A 21,234-nucleotide genomic window follows, 5' to 3' on the forward strand; every position below is an offset into this window, starting at 1 on the left:
AGTCCGCGGTTTGAAAGATCTACAGATCTTACAGTGCTCACTTACGAGAGTCTCACCCAAGCAGCGGAGACACTGTGTGTGTGGATCACTTCTTGGCACAGAACTGCGACAGGAGTCGCATGACTTGAAGCCTGGGGCACAGGGCATGCCCCAAGCCCAGATGACTAACTGGAGAAACTATTTAACTATTGAAGAACTGTACTACTAAGGCTAACTAGAGAAGCTGCAGCAAGGCTGGAGCATGAAGTTCTGACTACTTTCAGTGGCGGCAAGAAGGAACTAAGGGTCTGGTGGAGTGTGCAGCTCCCCTTATAGCAAGATAAGAGGTGCCACTCCAGGGGTTGCAGCGATGCTCCCCTCCTACGGGTACTGCTAAGGGAAAAACTTCCGGCACCGGTGCATGTGGCGAGCACGCATACCTACTGTGGAATACACATGAGCAATCACTCAAAGAAGAAACCACTTTCCAAAAGTTCAGAAATGAACTAGCTGCACTTTTAACTTCAAAGAAGCAGGTTACTTGTACAACTAGCACCTCTCTCACTTGTTTTGGAAACAAAAGTTTACAGGACAGAACTGAGTAATTTGTGTTAAAACACACCTGTAGTTAAGCTATAATTTTACTACAGTTCCAAAATTTTTCTATTACCAATGATTTGCAACTAAAGTTCTTATTTCTTACAAGTCTGAGGAATTTTAACTTAAGATTAAGAATAATTTATGTATGCACTAGTACCAGTAGCCAAGAATGTGACTTCACATTTCACTCAATCAATTTGGAATTATCCTCACAAAAAAAGGTGTACGAAAATGTCTAAACATACCAAGAGAGAGAAGATGGACAAGGTAAAGGTGTTAACTTCCCACTACACCTTGAATTGTCTCTTGCAACATGTGTTAACTCCTTATCTGTTCTACCTTGTATTCTGTGACACTCTAAGTACCTTTCTCAGACCTGAAGAAGAGCTCTTTGTAAGCCTGAAAGCTTGTCTCTCTCTCCAACAGAAGTTGGTCCAATAAAAGATATTACCCTCATCCATCTTGTCTTACTAATATTTTGGGATCAACATGGATATACGAACACTGTCAATGTTTGAAGGCAGAAATATGTTGCAGCTGAAGAATGACTTTTCGAGTCAGCTGGGTTATTGAAGTAAAACTACTTTATTTCTAGTAAAACTATAAAGACACTAATATTGCAAATTGTAATTCAACCATATTTTGCATATAAATACAGATTATAATATATATTTGAAATGATGCTTGCTATGGGTTGAAGAAGCAATTCAACTACCAATTCAAAATGAATCTAAATTAACAGAGAATGGGTGACTTTTTTAGTTAGCATAGTAACATACCTTTAAGTGGATCGTGCTCTGCTCTCATGATGTCAATAAGAGAGTTTTCCAATGAGTGCATATTCAGACTGTCATACATTCTATTTCGATCCTAAAAGGGAACAAAATTTCTTAGTACTGGAGTACAAAAATTGTACTTTTTAAACATGGAAACTTGACAGGAAGACTGAGACTACTCTGAAGTAGTGCACTCAATGTGGTGACTGATAGCAGTATAAAAGCCAAAGGTGGTGAAAATGGACTTGCAGTTGAACACTATTGCTTGTTAGTCTGAATATAAAACTTTCCTGAAAGTAGCTTTTATGACATTTAAATATAAAACCAGAGATGCACTTTGAATCTGGAAAAGGTATAGTTCAACATCTTTTCCTTCACGTCAAATTATATATACATTATACAGACATACATACATACATACACACACACACACACAGATCATCATCAAAAATCAAACACTCAAAACTTAAGAAATGTCACAATTAAGACTGCACAGCCTCAATTCAAGGCCCTTTTGTGTATGCATAATGATAAACATTTAATTACATGACCACATCATTTTTTTTTTTTTAAACGGGCCCCCTGCCTCATTCAGTGCACAGAGTGGACCTGCTCTGGGGATGAACCAGGTGTATATAGTGAAGATTTGTCTCTAGGATCCTATCACAGAGTTCACCACTTACTTCTGGCTCCTCTCTCTCTCCCTCTGTTTCTCTCAATATTCGACTGCTCCCTTCCTGGTCTCTCAAAATGGACAGGTAATTTTGTTAGGGACTCCTGCTTCCACAAACTCCTCCGTGAGTTTCACAGCTGTTTCTAAGGTGGTGGGCTGATGTCTCTGGACCCAAATCCTCAGGAAGACACTGCCTCTTTGTAGCTTGGCCCTCTGGCCAGGCCACAATAATTTTTGCTTTCTAGGATTTCGAAGCCCAGCTGGCCCACCTACCACTCCTGGTTCCAGCTCAGAGACCCTATCACTAGCAACCATGGCATATGAAATTCCAGACTCTGTTGCTGTTTTTCTGGTGTCCTTGTTACTTTTCCTTATCTTCTGGCCTACCCTGAGATTACCACTGGAGCATTCCCATCTCCCTGTGGCTATTTTGCCCCATGCCTCTCTCGGGTTCTTGCCAGTCTATAATCCAAATCAGGATCCCAGGGCTTATTCTCCTCTTAGACCTCTTTCCTCCTTGCCTCTTGCCAACTCCCCTCTTCTCTGGGGAGTGACTGTGGAGTTCCTTCTTACAGCCCTCTCTTATCACCATCTTCCTCTCTTTATGACTGTCCCAGCTCCTCTGACACTTGGGTTTCATCAGCCATTTGGCCTTATCAGTCCTAACTCTCCTCCAGGTGCAGCCTGTCACAGGGTTAATTGGCCCTTTTTACTTAGTCAAGCCTTGTGTGAAGTAGACACCCCAACACAGATTCCCAATTCATTTGCTGCAAAAGTTGGAAGGTGTATATTGAATGAGGCAGAGGATTATGAAGAAGGATGGTGCCTCAGTTAGAGGTTGAATGCTGCCCTGAGATTTGGCTTTCCTCTCTGCCTCTGCCACAGAGTTCCTATGTTATGTTGGGCAAGTCACTTAAAGCAAACATTTCACAGGTGGCCATTAATTATGCACTCCTCCTTTTTGGGTATGAGACTCATGACTCTGTGGTCTCATTTGGAGAAGTGTTAAATGCTCATAGCTGCAACCGAAGTCTAGAGAGTTGTGCTTTGAATATATGAAGTTATTATGCTAAGTAGACCGAAAAAAAATCAGGTCCTAGGTGTCTCAAATTGAGCAAACAGTGTATAATTTTTACGTTAATCTCTGTGCTTCAGTTCCCCATTTGTAAAATGGGGATAAGAATACCCCCTCATTTCACAGGGGGGCAACAGAATTAATTCATTTATATTTGTGAACCAGATACCATAGCGATGAGTGCCACAGAAAACTCCAAAGACGGAATTATTAATTTCTTCAGGGAGTAGGGTTTGAATAGCATGCAGTAAATAAGGCACAGGTCCACTCATTGAACAATGTAGAAAAGGAGAATACTAAATAGCTGCTCACTAAGGGCTGATCTACACTGGCCGGGGGGGGAGGGGGGGAAGGAAGTCGATCTAAGATACGCAACTTCAGCTACGTGAAGTCAAAGTATCTTAGTTCAACTTACCTGGCCGTCCTCACAGCGGCAAGTCGACTGCCGTAGCTCAACACTACTTACTCCTCCTGCCGAGGTGGAGTACAGGCGCCAGTTTGCGGATTGATTTATTGCGTCTAGACGAGACGCGATAAATCGATCCCCGATAGATTGATTACTACCCCCAATTCGGAGGGTGGTATAGATGTACCCTAAGTAAGCATCATTTGTTTTGTGCACTGAATGAGGCAAGAAAAAAAGTTTAATAATTTCATTAAAGACTACGTTATTGCAAATGTACAAAAGGAACAGGTTAAGATTGCACAGGCAATAAGCTTGTCCTACAGAAGCAACGAAGTGTGCACTCCCTAGCTTTACAACTTTTAGCATATTAGAGCTGATTGGAAATTTTCCCCATCCATGTTTTTCAACAAAAATGTAGGTTCTGGAGGAAAAAAAAAATCCATTTTCCACAGGAAAACTTAGGAATTGTATTGTCAGTGACAGCGAGATAAGTTAGATCAAAAGAAGTCCAACATACAACTTCTGATTTACTGGCTAGGAAGCTACAGACAGAATACTATACTTAAACATATCTGAAAATACCAGTAAGATTTTGAAATTCATAACCAGTAGTACAGACTATGCAACTAGTTGCCATTATTCAAGTATTTGTGGCTCATGTGGCATTTAATACATCTACATAACAAAAGTTCTAGAAAAAGTGTTTTACAGTTTAGATTCTTTTGGTTAGAATATTGCCACATGACTATAGAGGTGACAGAAAGAATAAAGTTCTTCCTGTTAAAGGGCAGATTGTGACACTAGCTCTTTTTGGGGTGGTGAAAAACTGTTAATCCTGAAAGGAATTTTGACTGACTTGACTAGAAGTCCCCTGGTAAAGATAGGAAAGAATACTATAGAATAGGGGCTCTACTATCCTTGGGATCCCCTTGTAAACAGATTGAATGGTCAATATACAGGGTTCACAGTCCTGCCCTTTATATCACTCCCTTTTGAGTACCTACCCTAAGCGTGTCTTGCCCCTGCAAGGAAGTTTAAAAAATGTGGAAGGAAGGAAGAAAGGACCGTTGTACCACCATGTCCACTATGCCCCTGAGCAAGACCAGCCATAATGTGGTCTTAAAATGTTTATCATTCATTTTTAAAACATCTGAAAATAAAAAGCACTTAATTACTGCACAAAACACATACTAGCTAGAACACCAAAATAAATAGCTAGATATCTAATCTGGACAAATCCTAACCTTCTACAAAATAATAAAGCCTACAAAATACACAAACCTTTAGCTTTGCCTTGAAAGATGCCAACAATGAGCTTTGACAGACATCTAGGGAGTAAGCATTCAAAATTGACAGGCTGCTCCTAGCCATACACTCAACTATACACTGTAATCAGCTAGTCCAAACTTGACTATCCCAAGGAAAGTAGAAACTTCTTTGGGTACAGGGCCCAATTTTAAGTCTTTGTTCAAGTAAGCTTTATCAGTGTAAAAGTTTGAAGCATATTCCCTAAATAGGCAGCCAATACAGCTTTACAGAGCACAGGTATCAAGTGTAGGCCTTTGCTTTCTAAGTCAGCACCAAAAAGTGTTGCTATAAAAAGAGATCTGTGTGTGTGTGTAAGTCACCACATCAAGCTCGATGTCCAGAAGGAAAGGTTACAACTAGTTTTTTGAAAGGGGATTGTTTTGACCACTAACACATGTTCACTTTAGTCAAGTAACTCATGTTACAAATCTTCTTGTATCCATGTACCAATTTGCTGAAGTAGTGACAATGCAGACTGAATCAGTAGTAATATGGAGAGAATATCTTGCAAGTATACTACTTTGTGTTAGCCTGATATTTTTGTAAAGAACTTTGTCAAAGGTGACTTTGAGACTAACAGATCGATCAACCACAGAGAATAAAATAGAGTAAACAATACTGTGCTTGTAGAGATGGCAGAATAGGTTAGTTTGAACACTAATACACTATTGAGATGTCTCAAGCAGCTGATAATTATACAAGAAATAGTTAAGAAGTTCTGGAAAAATGCATCACGAAACCAACAATACACCTGCATCAATGATGTTTTCATCCTCTTGACAGAAGACATAAGCTTTCTCATAGATTTTTATCACAACTTCATCACCACCGTTCCATCAAACTCTCTAGAACACTGCCACACTAGCATCAATTTCTTGGACAGCACAATTAGCTTAAACAATGGAACCCTACTAACCACCATATCAAGAACCCACCAAGCACTCCAGACATACCAAATATTCTTATCTACAGACATGCACTCAGATCTCTCAGAATTTGCTCTGAAGAGAAAGTCCAGGATACACACATAACACACTTAAAGCCACCTTCACTAAACCAGGACACGCCACCAGAGAAGTAGATCACATCACGGAATGGGCCACGCAAATACCCTGGAAAAGCTTACTTCAACACAGAAAACCCCCCACTGACAGCACACCCCCAATTGTCATTACCACCTCACACTGGAACCCATACAGGGGATCAAACAATTACAATCCATATTTGCTGGGAATTACATCCTGAAATAAATCTTTCCCAAACCCCCTCGGGCCTTCAAACCACCCTCCAACCTCACCAAGGTCATCATCAGATACAAGCTTCCCACAGACCACAACATCAACTCCAACTGGCACCCGACCCTGCCAGAACAACAGATGAAAAATCTGCAGACGTATCTCCACTGCTAAAATGATCAATAGCCTGGCACAACACACCTTCCAAGATTCATGGGTCCTACATATGCTTACCACAACATGTGGTCTACCTTATCAAGTGCATTAAATGTCCCAACAACTATGTGGGGCGAAACTAGACAATCACTACATTCTCAAATGAAGTCACACAGGAAAATGATAAAAAAGACAAAAACACCATATCACCCACAGGAGAACACAAAGCAATCACTCTGCATAGCTGATCTTTCAATATCCATCCTCCAAGGAAACCTGCATAACACCTTCAAAAGATGATCCTGGGAACATACATTCCTATGCCCAATGGTCTGTGATGGGATGTTAGATGGGGTGGGATCTGAGTTACTACACAGAATTCTTTCCTGGATGCTGACTGGTGAGTCTTGCCCACATGCTCAGGCTTTAACTGATCGTCATATTTGGGGTCGGGAAGGAATTTTCTTTCAGGGAAGATTGGCAGAGGCCCTGGATATTTTTCACCTTCCTCAGCAGCATGGGTCACGGGTCATTTGCTGGAAGATTCTCTGCACCTTGAGGTCTTCAAACCACGAGATGAGGACTTCAATAACTCAGACATAGGTTAGGGGTTTGTTACAGGAGTGGGTGGATGAGATTCTGTGGCCTGCATTGTGCAGGAGGTCAGACTAGATGATCATAATGGTCCCTTCTGAGTTAAGAGTCTATAACTGCTAGACACCAAAAACCATTGACTCAACGGGGACACTGGTTTTATGGCTCATCACAACAATTTGTAACACCCCACCCTCCTGCTATTTTTAACTGTCCACTTCTAACCCTTGATGCATAACAATCTATCACTCAGTTGCCCACTTCATTTCACGTGACCACCTGCTGTGTGTTACCCCTTATGAGTCACAGTCTGTCCTGATTTTGTAGTTAGCTCAGATACTCTGCTTCCTTCCCCAAACCTGAAGAAGCTCTCTCAAAAGCTTGCACTTTCCACCAACATAAGTTGGGCCAATAGAAAATAATTACAGAAACTAATTTGGGTCACCAAAAATTCTTCACAAATGTTGTAATGAGTTTCTTGTATTACAAAAATAGCACAGTGAATTTGTTGCCAGATTCTCTTATTAGCTTTTCATTGTTTTGAATATAGAAGTGCTTGAATCCTGCTTGATCTTATCTTCTGGTGCTTCAATAGCTTCTCAGTTTCAAAATACAACACAATGAACTGAAATTGAAAGTTAACGCCAAACCAACTTAGTCTCAAAGGTACCCTCAATTCCGCTACAAGCTATAATTGGGTTCATTTTAAGGCTCTAACAATAAGGAAAATATTTTACAGAAAACTTGATCTGTCAGCTGACTTTTCAGAAGCTATGTTTAAAAGTTGTTTACACAGTAGAAGCCTCAAGTATTCTAACCATCAGATGCAATATGTCACTAGAAGTCCTGTCAGTCAACTTAGCACAAAGTAGTACACTAACAGAATACATTTTCAAGAGTTAAATTTTTCAGTAGATCTAAAACTAGGGAGTCAGGCAGGACTTTACATTTTCTCTAAGGCACCAATCTCACCACTAACTGAAAAAGCACGTACAAATTAGCCACTTCATTTTTACCTACCCCTTGGATTTCATGCATTTATTGATTCCACCAAACTCAACCTTATTTCTACTAATCTCTCTTTCACACTTTGTTTACCACTTAGTTTCCTCCAACCTTTCTCATTTTAAAAAAACATATCAGGTGTAATCTTCCTGGTTGAGGAGATCTGAATGTTAGTACTTCTAGACTGGAGTTAAAAAGGCCCTTTCTTCAGTCACCCAGATAATACGGCTAGCATAATGTGCAATCTTACTTTGGAGGCAGTGTGCTGCTTCTCATATCACCAATGTTCAAGGAAGTGAAAAACCATATTTGATTCCCAACAAATACATGTCTTCAAAACAAAGCCCTCTATTCCTTTCAATTTCTGATACATTCCCACTAGCACCAGCAAAACTGATAAGAATTAACTCTAGGAAAATGCTCTGTACATTTGCAATTTTGTCCTAGAACTCTCCAGATCATTTAAAAAAAAATGTGTTTAAGATGTGGAGTTCTCATGGTACCATATGCAATATAAATCCTCTTTTTTCTAGAGCCACTGTTCTTGGTAGAATGTATTTAAGACTTCTAAATAAATCCACACATAAGTTATGCAAAGACTATCTTGGCTTTTCAATTATCAGAGTAATTAATTACTTGGAGAAGTTCAATACACACTGCAGGCACATCCCACATTGCTCTTTAGATGTCACTATTAGGCACAATGCAATTAATCTAGGAAACCATGGAAAAAATCTAAACTATCATAAGCAGCCTTTGCTAATCTTTGTCCAAGGTTCTCAAAAATGAATTATTAAAGTTAGGCTCTCATTTAATTTTAGGAACATATTCTAAAATCTTGGCCTTTAAAAGCATTTCAGAGGAGCTAAAAATACACTAAAAAACAAATCCTTTCAGAAAACCTTATTTCAAACAAATCTTGATGTTCTGAGGAAGTCTACCATGATCTACTTCATAATAAAGCGAACATAAAATAATGAAAAAGAAAATGATCTTAAGAGTAAGATCTTTTGGTGACGAGCAAGATTTTATAGTGAATTCAATTCTTGCTACACCAAAAACATTAATTTAAATGATCATTTTAAGCTAACCATGTCCCATCTGTTTCACCCTCTTCCTAACCAACCTTAAACTCAAAAAGATCTTAGTTTCTATACCCAAAAAAATTAGTGACTTTCAATAAACTGTATGTATGTTTCTATTACATTTTGTTAAAGCTTGGAGACAATAGGTGAGTACCAATGAAGTGAAATGTCCAACTTACAAACAGTACATTTTTAGGAAGGTATTTCTATACATGTACATTGGTAGAGGACTCCTCATAATAATTATATTGGTTAAGCATATATTATAAAAAAAATCAAATGTATATCTTAACTAGAAAAATAAAAATAATTGAAAGCTTGAAGACATTAAGGATCCATAACATAGTCATAGGCATCCTGCTGAGACAATAACTTGTCAGTACATACTGAGAAACTGCAAATGTAAAACCTATGGCTCATGACAGTTTAGCTCTATGGAAACTGGACAGAAGGCTTACAGAAAGTAGAAACAAGAAAATTACCTCAGTAAGGAAAGTAGGTTACCACTACCCACACAACATAAAGTAGCTAACAAATATAACATTTAGCAGATATCTAGGGACAGTCATCCTGAGAATATCAAACATGTTTTCAAGTTAAGATCACATTATTGCATATATAAATACATCTCTACCTCGATATAACGCTATCCTGAGAAGCCCAAAAATCTTACCGTGTTATAGGTGAAACCGCGTTATATTAAACTTGCTTTGATCCACCAGAGTATGCAGTCCCACCTCCCCAGAGCACTGCTTTACCATGTTATATCGGGTCGCGTTATATCAGGGTAGAGGTGTATTTACAGAAAAGGTCCCATAACAAAATGACAGTTCTGTTACCCAGCTATACAAGCCATTTTTGCTGAAATATTTATCTATGAAGACATATAGCATTCACTACACTCATATTCAAATGGTCCAGGTTAAGAAAAGACATTGACATAATGGAAGCAATCCAGACAGACTACAAAGATGATTAAAGGTTTGGCAGGACTGACCCATGAGGAAAGCCTAAAAAACCTGTGCACGCATAGCATGGTCAAAACAACTAAAAGGACAATAAACTGAACATTTGGAGGGTGTCAGCATGAAGGGGGAAGTTGTTCAGGAGTTTAAAAAAATAACTAAGAATAGTTGTTTGAAACTGAGAAAAGCAAAATTTAGACTAAACATTGTCAGGAAAAGTTTTCTATCCATCCACAAAATAGTCTTTCAAATGTGGCAGTAAAATCTAGCGATTTAAACCTGGAAAAGCTCATAATCTCAGAGAACAATTATGGTTTGGCAATGGGATGGGTTGGACAATATAAAATGTCTTTCATTGCTAACTCTTAGGTAACTAGAATCATAATGTATAAAGTATTGCTCCATTAGCCTAGTTGACAAACATTTTGCTGAGCAACAAGAGATAGCCCTTACATAAGTTCTTGCATATGTTAATAAAACAAAGGATGTGGTTTAAATATATTCTTCCAATATTTTATAACCTGTGTAAGTTAAGCAACACAGGTAAGAATGTTTAGTTCAGCAAAAGCTTGTTAATACATTTGTGGCTTTAAGCCTAAGAGACTGGGTCCATCGATTTTGTTCAGTATTGTGAACATCTATATGCAAGTTTGAAATTTTAAAATTGTCCATTCAGAGGCCTTGATCCTGAAATTGACAGCTTGTAGGTGGACTGCTGCTGCACCAAGCAGAGCTGCACTGAATGGTTCTGCTTACAGGGCAGCAGTCCCTCTGCAAAAAATTGAGGCCTAAACCTACTAGGCGCAGGTAACTGGTCTAAAGCACAGTACAATCTGAATGAAGGCAACTTTTCTCCAAAAAATAATTGCCTAAAGCTGGACTCCTAAATCCATGTTTTAAACCACCTAAATAAGCTATCTGAATTCTAAAAGTGCTGAAATATAAACTCTCCCACAGACTTTTATGAGGGCAGCTAGGTGCTCAGCACTTCTGAAAATCAGGCCATTTAACTAGGTGCCTAAATATGGACTGAAAAGAATAACTTTAGACACTTATTTTTGAAAGTCTTGGTTAATGTTTTAAACTTGTTAAGACAAGTCTTTAACAATTGGATTCTAGACTAAATATATTAACATGGATTTTGTTATCAAATATTATCAATTACAAATATTGAAAAAACTTTATTATATCTTGAAAATCCAAATTAAGTTAACCCTCTTTGACTTGAGCAAACTCTGATAAATTATTCTTTTGCTGTATCGAGAGTATTAAAGAATAATTTAACTTAACATCTGGTGTTAAGTACAACTCAAACTTATCTGAAAACACCGGAAACTGTGCTTTATTTCACTGAATATTTGAAATTTTAGTATCTGAATTAAAAAAATAAAAATAAAAAGGGACAACTAAGGTAACCAGAAGAAATATCTGCAGTCATATAGGTTATATCTTACTGTCCAGAATCCCACATTTCAGCAATAGGTTTCAGTAGTGACTAACAAAGCTCAGTCTCAAGGACAGTCCAAACAAACAGGAAGGACAAATCAAGGTGAAAAAGACACCCAGACATGCAATGTATTTCCTGAATTCAAAGATACAGGAACAGAATTCAGATTCATTTTGGCAGAATGAAGCTTTATTTACATTTGTTCTTTCCAAGAGCATACAGTCAAAGACTATTGACCTTTTAAGAAGTACTACACTCATTTAAAATAATGTACTATCGATATTCAGACAAAAAAAAATTATAAACCTGAAGGCCTTGTTTACATTTAAGTTTCTCTGTTTTAACTACACCAGTATACAATACTTAAAGCTACAAAACCCACAATGTAGATGAGTTTTACTGGCATAGATTATTCTGATTCACCAAAATAAAATAAACTATGGTGATATAATGTGCCTTATGCCAATATAACTGTATCTAGAGTAGGGCTTTTAACCAGCATAATTCTGCCAGTGTCAGAACAAAAAATTACAACCCTTAGAGCTATAGTTTGCCAGTAAAACTTGAGGCCTGGTCTTCATTTAAATATTAGATCAACTTAGCTACATTGCTCAGGGCCATGAAAGATTTCACACCCTGCACGACAGATGAGTCAATCTAAACCTCCACCATAGATGCAGTTAGGCTGATGGAAGAATTATTCCATTGACCTAGCTACTGCCTCTTAGAGGTAATTACCTACATCAACAGAAAACCCCCTTCCATCAATCCACTCCATATCGGCACAACTGCAGTATCACAGTTGTGACACCATAGTGAAAAGCAGGCCAAAACGTCGGACTTTCAAACGCACTCAATGATGGCCTAACTTTACCACTGGAGTGTTACCTCTAAGGTTAGTGTGAGAAGTTAGGACAAAATTGAGCACTTTTCAAAATCCCATCTTAGCGATGCAATTCACCATTAGTGAATTTAACTTCACTGCAGTCAATGAAGTTCTATCCAGTTTGTGCACATAGGAAACTTATGCCTCAGTCTTATACTTAAAGAATACCAACAGTGAAAAAGTTTGGTCTTCATTCCCCTCCTTTTTGTAAACTACATCATCAAAACATAACATTTTAACAGTCATTAATAATATACACTGTTCACCGTACAGATGCTTAATACCAAACAATATTATGTATTAGAAATAACATCAACTCCCTGACCTTGTGTACATCGGGGACATGCTCTGATCTCAGCTACCAGTGTAGCTGCATCAGTGCAGACTCTGGGAATAAAACAAAGTTTCAGATAAATGAATAAGCTGCAACTGTTCAAATTGTGACTTATCTTGTCTATAATAGTGGTTTGCACTAGTGCAGCTACATGAGCTACTGCACACAGATGGCTACAATTAAGGCAAGTCTCCACTGTAGACAAGGCCTGAAAATTCTTTACAAAAGTGACTTCCAATCTGTGATCCACTAGCAGACTGCAAAGAGCTAGCAAATCTCATGGTGCTGGCTCATAATCACGTCTATATCTAAAAGCAAGATTTAAACATGTATTTTAACTATTTCTATATAAAAACTATTTTAGTAGTTGCAACACGGTGTTATGTGATCACAAATAGTGGCGAAAAAGATTTGCAAATTGTAAATGAGAGAAAACATGGTCAAGAGTCTCTACTAAGATTGAGAAACATTGGTTTAGGAGGACTACAGGCAAGTTTTATACATCTGTTCAATATAGTTACATTTAGCAGATGGCATAAGTTTAGTAATATAAAAGTGTTTATTCAGTATCTGCTAAAACTGCTACTGTATCTTTAAGAATCAATCTGAATACCTCAACCTTTTATGGAAAGAGACAAGCCCTGCACAAATTAAGTAGACTGATGTTTGACTGTGTCACAACTGCCAACACAAGCCTAGACAGCATCACCAGTTCTAACTGAACTGAAGTTCAGCTTCTTTTTAAACGATTTCACTATAATGCCTAAAATCCATGTGTCAGTCAACGTAGTGGGGAAGTGACCACATGTAGAACAGAACTTAATACAGATTGAAAAATTATGAATACAGTAATTCAGTGCACCTTAATAAGAATACAGAAGACATCTATTTAATGTTTCTGCAATAAAATTGGTTAACACTGAAAGAGTTCAGATCACAATACTTGCAGTCTGTCCTTTGACTATTCTTATAAAAGCAAACAAGCAAGATTTAAGCATAGCTAAACACTCTAGTTTATTACTGGACAAAACAAAATTATTTGTCTCTTTCATGAAGCTGTTCAGCAGCCAGTTCAATTGTAGGTACTAAATTTAAGTATGTCGATAATTCTGCTTTGAAGTTGTGAACATCAAGAACAAAAACATCAACACAAATTATGAATACGGTTGAACTTCAGATACTTTTTTCTACTCTGTTACCTATGATTGTTTTAATTAAATGGAAATATTAGCTTTCTATATACCAGGAATAAAAAAAATTTTGTTTAGATCTGAAAACAAGCTGCTTTATATTAAATGACTTCCTCTAAAAGTTTCAGCAAGCTCAATATATACACACTTGCAAACTTATTAGACATACTGAATTACCATATATCTGAAGTACATGCAAGTTTGTCCTTGGCTAGATACGCACTCCAATATATTCAGTATTAGAGGGGTAGCCGTGTTAGTCTGGATCTGTAAAAGCAGCAGAGTGTCCTGTTGCATCTTATAGACTAACAGACGTATTGGAGCATGAGCTTTCGTGGGTGAATATCTACTTCGTCAGATGCATGTGACATGACATGCTCCAATACGTCTGTTAGTCTATAAGGTGCAACAGGACTCTTTTCTACTCTAATATATTGTGGCAATTCTGTTCAAACTGAATAACAAAACACTAATATTCCTAACCCAAATCATGAAATTGATTATTTTACAGGTGTCTACTTCAGAATGGGGTGTTTTTTTTTTATAAAAAAGTTATTTCCACTGCAGAGCACCAGCTGTCTCAAGATGGCAACTCTAAACTCTATCTTTAATGAGTCAAGTTGTAGTCTGGTATCAAAGTGGCATCCTTTTCTTCATCCCACCCAAACAAGCAACCAAGAAAATTATACAAACCCTGCTGTTTAAGCCTAGTTAGCAGATCCATTCAGTGAGGTAGGACTTTAGAAGATGATGTTAGCAGGATTTCCCATAAAAGAAATGCATTATTGGATGCAATCCCAGCAAAATTCAAATGCATCTGAAATCAGTAGTGGCACTGAGTCCAGTATTGTAACTATCAGGCCCCATTTGTAAGTAGAGGTATATGGCTTGTTGAGCCAATGGGAAGTCCACTCACAGCCAAAATGACAAAAACCAGGAGATCTATGCAAAAATCCCAGACTGAAATTTTTTGCTATTATCACAGGTACACTAAAATTAATTTACTTTTTGACACAAATGCAGCTGTTCAAAGTTAAGAGATCAAAATTATGACAAAGACCTACTTTAGAATAAGTACATTCTAAATAAAAGAGGTATGACAGCCTTATGCAGGGAACAACCAGTATTGTAACTACTCTTTCCTACAGGTTACTTATTTTGTTAATATATTAGCCCAAATCAAGACAAAGTACTAAAGTTAAGGAAGATCTAAAGATGATGTAAAATGGAGAATTGTTCTTAAAGTAATCTGCTGTTTCCTTGGAATGGCTAGTTTCTAAGGTAGAATGATTGTCTTTAAATTTAGATTCCTCACAATAAAAAATGAAAATACATAAACTACTATACTACCAACTGAGATTGGGGCCTGATAGCAAGAGACAATCCTTGCCCCCAAGAATTGACAAATTAACTAGACAAGACTGCCAGAGGCTTGAGAAAAAAATATTATCTCCATTTTACAGACAGGAACCTAAGGCATAGAGATTAGGTGACTTGCCTAAAGATACACAGAAAGTCTGTTATAAAAATTGAACCCAGATCCCCTGAGTCCAAGACCATTCTTCCTCTTCACAATTAACGACTCTAAATCAAAGGGCTTCTATGTTCCAGTCATCAGATAACTATGGACATCCCTCAAGAAGTTGCCATTCGAGGAAAACTAAAACCCATATGCAAAGTGGCATTGGCAAGGATACTAATAAGATGAAAAGGTAAATTTAAAAGAGAGTTAGAGCAGTCCACAAATAGAGTATAAAAAGACTTATCCACAAGAACAATTTGATAAGATCTAAAATTAATCTATATTAAAAATAAGGGATAAAAGCAGCCCAGATTTAAAAGGAGCCTTAAGTGTTTTAAATTGACTAATGTTAAAAATGCTTTCTGACAGTTTAAAAAGCATTTCTGCTTCCTTGTTGCTGTGCAAGAGTTTCTTCAGTTTCCTCCTTTTCCCCTCTTGTAGAGTCAGAAAGCAATAATTCTGGCTATTGCCGGCATTTTATATAAACTGGAAAATATTTTGGTTAATTGTCACTTTCAGTACACTTGTAACATTAGAAGGTACAACATTTTCACAAAAATCACCATAAACATTGTCAGTATCACGTAATATGTTAAATAGACCTATTTATAATGCTAGACAAAATTAAAGACAAACATTAAGACAGCTCCAGTTACATATCATTCTTACCTGTAAGGGTAAGAGAGTATTACTGTTGTTGTCAGTTCGGAAAACATTATCTTCAATCCATGATTTTGGTGTCAGCGATGGAGTAGAGCGAGTAAATTTAGGGGGAGCTATGACATTACCAGAAAAGGGCTTCTTCAAAGGAGAAATTTGGTTCATAGTTCCTGGAATTCCCATGTTTCCAGTTCTACGATGGTCTCTGCCATGCATTCCTCCCCAGGACATATTTCCTGTGCTCCAGCCACTACTCTGATGGTTGCTCCAGGGCGACTGCTTCAGAAGAGGCTAAAAAAAAAAAAAAAAAAAAAAAAAGAGAGAGAAGAGTGGATTAGATTTTGGTTTTTTTAAACATTCCTAGTTTGCTTGTTACCTCAAAAAAGATCAAATGGCTTTTGTAAAGAGTACGAAAACTGGAAGTTCCCATTTGCCTATAAACTAACATCCATGGCAAAGGAGAAAACTGAATACAAATAACCATAAAACAAGACTGCTTTACCAAAAAGACTGATTTGCCAAAATGATAAATTAAGATTTTTATTTCTTGTTTGGTAAAATATTTCTATAGTTATTTAAATACAATAAAAGCTGCCACACTTTCATTATGTAACTAATCTGTCACGTGTTACATAGGCAGGCAGGCCCCTGCTTGATATGTCTCTGTAGAGTAGCATTAGATGGTTTCATGGAGGTCACTTGTTGGTTTTTTTGTGAGTAAAGGAGAAAGCAGTGAGTTGCAGGGTAAAATAAATTATAGGTCAAGCTAAAATATTACATAAAGAGGTAAATGTTTTCAAATAACAATGACAAAGACTGATTATCCCATAGACAATCTGTATAACCTAAAATTATTTGTTCAGAGTAACTATTCTTGATGTGTATCTAAAAAGATAAATGTATTATAATAGCCTTTAAAGGCTACAGCTTGAACTTCTGGTGTAACAAACTAGACCAGATCCTCAGCTGGTGTAAACTGACATAGCTGTGCAGAAATCAGCGAACCAAAAGTGTTTTGCCACACCCGAGGAATCTGGCTTTTTGATTACTTCACAAAGGGATTGTTTTGATATCCAATGGACTACTGCTATTATACAAAAGAAAATTTACATATTCAGACTAACCACAGAGGGAAAATGAAAAGATCTTTTCAGGAGGAAAATGGATAAAACACTACTGCTGCCTTCAATACTTAATAATCTATACCACAACCAATGTGTGAACTGAAATGGTTGTCATACTACCAAGAGGTGGACCCACTGAACTCTGGTGATAATAAAGAGCTGTGTTTGCCTAGCAAAGCAAAATAAAAGTATTTAAAACTTGACTGATCATGGAAAGGATATTTTTCAGACACCCTTTGATGAAACAGAGGGTCTATAAATCCAATTCTAATCTGAAATCCAAATGTAACGCCTCAATTTCAAAAATAATGTCATTCTAATGACAATCTAAAGGATGCCAGATGTGCAATACTAAAAAAAGGTTAAATACGGTAAGTATTGATGGAGTTGTACAGACATAAAAATTATCCTGAAAATATGGTAAAGCCACTGTGGTCAGATACTCAGGCAGACACCTCTGTTCTATATAATTATAGAAAATTATGTTGTAAAACCTGAATGCTTTGTGCTGGAATTTTAGGAGAAGCAGGCACTCTACTGAGAAACAAACTTTGGAGATAATGTCAAGTGTTAAAACAGGGTCTTTAAACCTGCTAACTATGCTTTCACATCACTGTTTAGGTTTACTACCTACAACTGACATATTCATAACTGAATAATAGCCAGGGAAGTGAGAGGTGAAAAGAACTCCCCACAAATGTTAATGGTAGAGAGAACTGCTGTCCTCTCTCTTAATTGCTTTGGAATTTGTTTAAAACCAGAGCAAACTAAGTGATAAGATCCATGTTAAAACATATTTATCACACATGAACATATAAACAACATACATTTTCTTGTAGTACAATTTTTGAATCCCAATTACCAAAAAACCCCAAACACTTTACTTCATAAAATCCCAATCATACCTACTTGGTAAAATTCCACACAGTTTAATACTAGAAGTAAGCAGAAATTAAACTGACTATGGGGCATACATGGTATACTCAGCCATGAAGGGCTGAAAAAACCTTAACATGATGCAAATGTCACACACTATGATATGTTAACTGGAGAGAGAAGAGTAGCTCCATGGAACAAAATATGACACGTTATCTTAGTCTCAACATACAAAACCAGGAAGAAAAGCAACCTCTTTAGCCAATAGGAGATGAGGATTCCAAGCCACCCATTAAACTAGTAGGTGCAGTAAGTGCTGTAGGCAGGAGAATTAGGACAACCTGAAATACAGCAGCGAAGCTGCTGTTTGCCTATATCGCCACATACACAAGTAACTCTAAATAAAAGTTATTCATCTTGACAGTTCTCAGATGAATTAAAAAGTCTCTTAACGCCAAACCTGCCTATGCAAGTCAATGTATATGTTCTCAATTTTAAAAGTATATTTAAAAAGTCTACCAAAACCCTGACCTTAAAACAAACCAAAGACAAGGAAAGGTGTTTGTCTGAAGCAGGGAGGCTAATAATTCAACAAACATGTTTTCTGGAGGGAAACTTGTTCCTTTTCACATTGAAACTGTGACCTTTTCACTAGTAGCATTCGGGGGCAATTACAAACAAAACTAAACAAAAAATTGTTGACAGCTAAGGAAACGACGCCTCTAGACAGCAGCTATAAAACCCAGTAAGTACAGAATCGATCAAAGTCTGGGGGATATAACTCACACTAAGAATCAATGGGCCTGTCATGTTACTTAATCCGCTTTTGCTCACCTGATACCTACAGCAGCAGAAGAGGCAGAGGGTCGGAAAGAAGGGGCAGCCAACAGATCTCTAATCCGAAACTAATTAGTTTGCCCTCCCCCTCCCTTGCCGGGCGACGGGAGCTCTGCGGCACCCCGGCCAGAGAAATGGGGTCCAGACCCCCCAGAGAGAGCTGCAGAGAAACGGGGCCGAGGCCCCCCACTCCGCCAAAGGGCATTCGCTGCAGCGCCGAGACTGAGCCTGGGCTGTGGCAGCCCCGCCCTGTTTCCACCAACCGGCTCCAGCAGCGCTGTCCCTGCTGCCGGGTAACTTCGGCCGGGGAGACTCAAATAAAACCTCAGCTGTTTGCCCCTCTCCGGGGGCAGGGCGGGGACCTTCCCTCCCGGGTCCGAGTGGCTTCCCCAGCGCTCTCCCTCATGCGGAGTGGGTTCCCGCTGGCGGCCGCCCCGAAACTCCCGGGCCCCGCACCTGGTGGTGGTTGTAGGAGTTCCTCTGCTGCAGGAAGGCGGCCGCGGCCGCCGCCGCCTGGTGTTGGTGCTGGAGCTGGGGGCTCACAGGGGATCTCCGGTTCTGCTGCTGTTGCTGAGGTAAATTCATCGGCGGCGGCGGGGCGGCGGCCGAGAAGGGGCTGCTGAAGGGCCCGGCGCAGGGGTTGTGAGGCGACACCGGCGAGAAGCTCTGGAAGAAAGCGGGGTTGATAGAAGACGGGATCCCCGGGTAGAAGCTGGTCTCGGACTCCGGGCTCGGCGGAGGCATCGCGCTGATCTGGCTCCCGCCGCTGCTGGAGACCGGAGGCTGCTGCGTTTGCGGCGGAGGCGGCGACGAGGTCTGCACCGACCAAGGGGTGCCGAAGCCGGGCAGCGGCGGCGGAGGAGGGGAAGCCGCTGAGGAGGAGCCGCCCCCGCTCTGGTGATGGGGGCTGGGGATCTCCGAGCTCTGCAGGCTGCTGAAGCCGGAGCCGAGCCCGCCGGGCAAGAGGGTCCCAGGGCTGCCCAGCAAGTGGCTATTCGGGGGAGACTCCATGGGGGGCAACTGGGCTGTAGCCTGCAGGTGAGGAGGAGACGGAGGCGGATTCACACAGGAGGAGACAACCACCCCCACATTGGGGTCCGCAGCAGTCTGTGCCCCCGGGCAGGAAGGGGGGAGTCGCTCCGAGCCCCCCCTCTCTGGGCCGCCCTTCTGCTCGGCAGGGCTGAGCGGCTGGTAGGGAGGATAGGCCCCTGTCTGCGGCTGCTCCGGGGGGCGAGCGCTGAGGAGCTGGCGCGGCTGCCTGTGCTCCTGGTACTTGTCAGTGGGGTGGCTGAAGTGCTGCTGCTGAGGGGGGTGGCGATGATAGTCGGGGGAGTGGTGGTTAGTCAGGGGGTGGCTGCTGCCGAGCTGGGCTGGGCTGCTGAGCTGCTGCTTGAACTCTTTCCTCTTCTGGCTCAGCTGAGGCGCAGGCGGTGGCGGCTGCTGCTTGTTTAAATCCTGGTGGTGGGGGCCGAGACTGGATTTAAAGTCAGAGGAGGGGTGGCTGAGAGGGGGGTGTCCTGCTGCGGGGCCGCTGCCCAGCCTCTCGCTCCCTGCCTGCTGCTGTGTCACCCCCAGGAGCAGCTCATCCTGCATGTTTTGATGCTACGCAGCAGCCGCCGCCGACAGCAACAGAGAGGGCGGTGGCGACACACCGGACACGCTGCTGAGGGAGGAACCGGTTCGGGTGGGTGAGGAGGGGCAGGACGGAATGAGAAGCCGATGCTGCTAGGGAGGCGAAGGGCCCCCTGTAGGCAGCGCCTCCTACGCCAAGCAATATCTGGGGGGGGTGCTGCTGCCAGTCCTTGTAGGCAGTGGCTTAGATCTGCGAGCCCACCGTTCAGTAAAGCCCCTCACACACTGACTCAGCGTAGGGGTAAATACCCCCCTCGCCGGGGGAAGAACAACCCCGCCTCTGACAATCCACTTTACGGGGTAAAAACTCCCTTCTGGGTTTAAAAAAATCCTCAATCTCCAGCATAAGAGTTCTCTTTCCCCACAATAATAATCGCCGCTTTGGGGTAAAAAAATCCCGCATTCTAGACTCATCAGGTTAAAAGAGCCTCATACTAAGTCTCTATAGACTAGTCCTTCGCCTCTAACAACCCTGCAAATAATAATCAGCAGCACCCCGAACGGTCACCCGCCATAGTGACCCCGGCCTCTGTATAATCCCCTATACAGTACTATGGGGGGGCGCGGTCCGAGTTTGGGCACTGAGCGAAGAGAGGCTGTCACTGTCCCCTATTACATGGCCATCAAAAAGGCCTTGTTTCTGAGGCTGGGCACAGCTCTTCCCCCTCCCCCTTAGCCCAGTACCGGCTCTTAGCCGGCTGCAGTACCCTTAAGAACTCCGGAACGTTCGTCACGCTTCCGTCACAATCCCCACCTTCTGGCGGGTCGACCTCTTTAATAAATGAGTCCCTCCCCCTTATTAATAATTCATGAGCGCAGGCAACGCCTCTTCGTTAATCATTAATCGCCGGCTCCACTGAGGGTTCGAT

General features: G+C 40.4%; 1 protein-coding gene across 6 annotated transcripts in view; it reads right to left on the minus strand.

The window, feature by feature from the left end:
- CPEB2 (cytoplasmic polyadenylation element binding protein 2) overlaps window positions 1-21,234 on the minus strand; it is a 105,614-nt gene that overhangs the window by 83,914 nt on the left and 466 nt on the right. The window contains exons 1-3 of one of the 6 annotated variants that reach the window (XM_075066580.1): window positions 19,190-20,735; window positions 15,906-16,187; window positions 1,359-1,449 (exon numbers count right to left, since the gene is read on the minus strand). In XM_075066580.1, the coding sequence (XP_074922681.1) occupies window positions 1,359-1,449; window positions 15,906-16,187; window positions 19,190-20,326 (1,510 nt within the window). In that variant the 5' untranslated portion in view covers window positions 20,327-20,735. The other 5 variants (XM_075066581.1, XM_075066585.1, XM_075066582.1 and 2 more) reach the window with 5 other exon arrangements.

The sequence above is a fragment of the Chelonoidis abingdonii genome, chromosome 5 (genome assembly GCF_003597395.2).
Source record: "Chelonoidis abingdonii isolate Lonesome George chromosome 5, CheloAbing_2.0, whole genome shotgun sequence".
Taxonomy (NCBI): domain Eukaryota; kingdom Metazoa; phylum Chordata; order Testudines; family Testudinidae; genus Chelonoidis; species Chelonoidis abingdonii.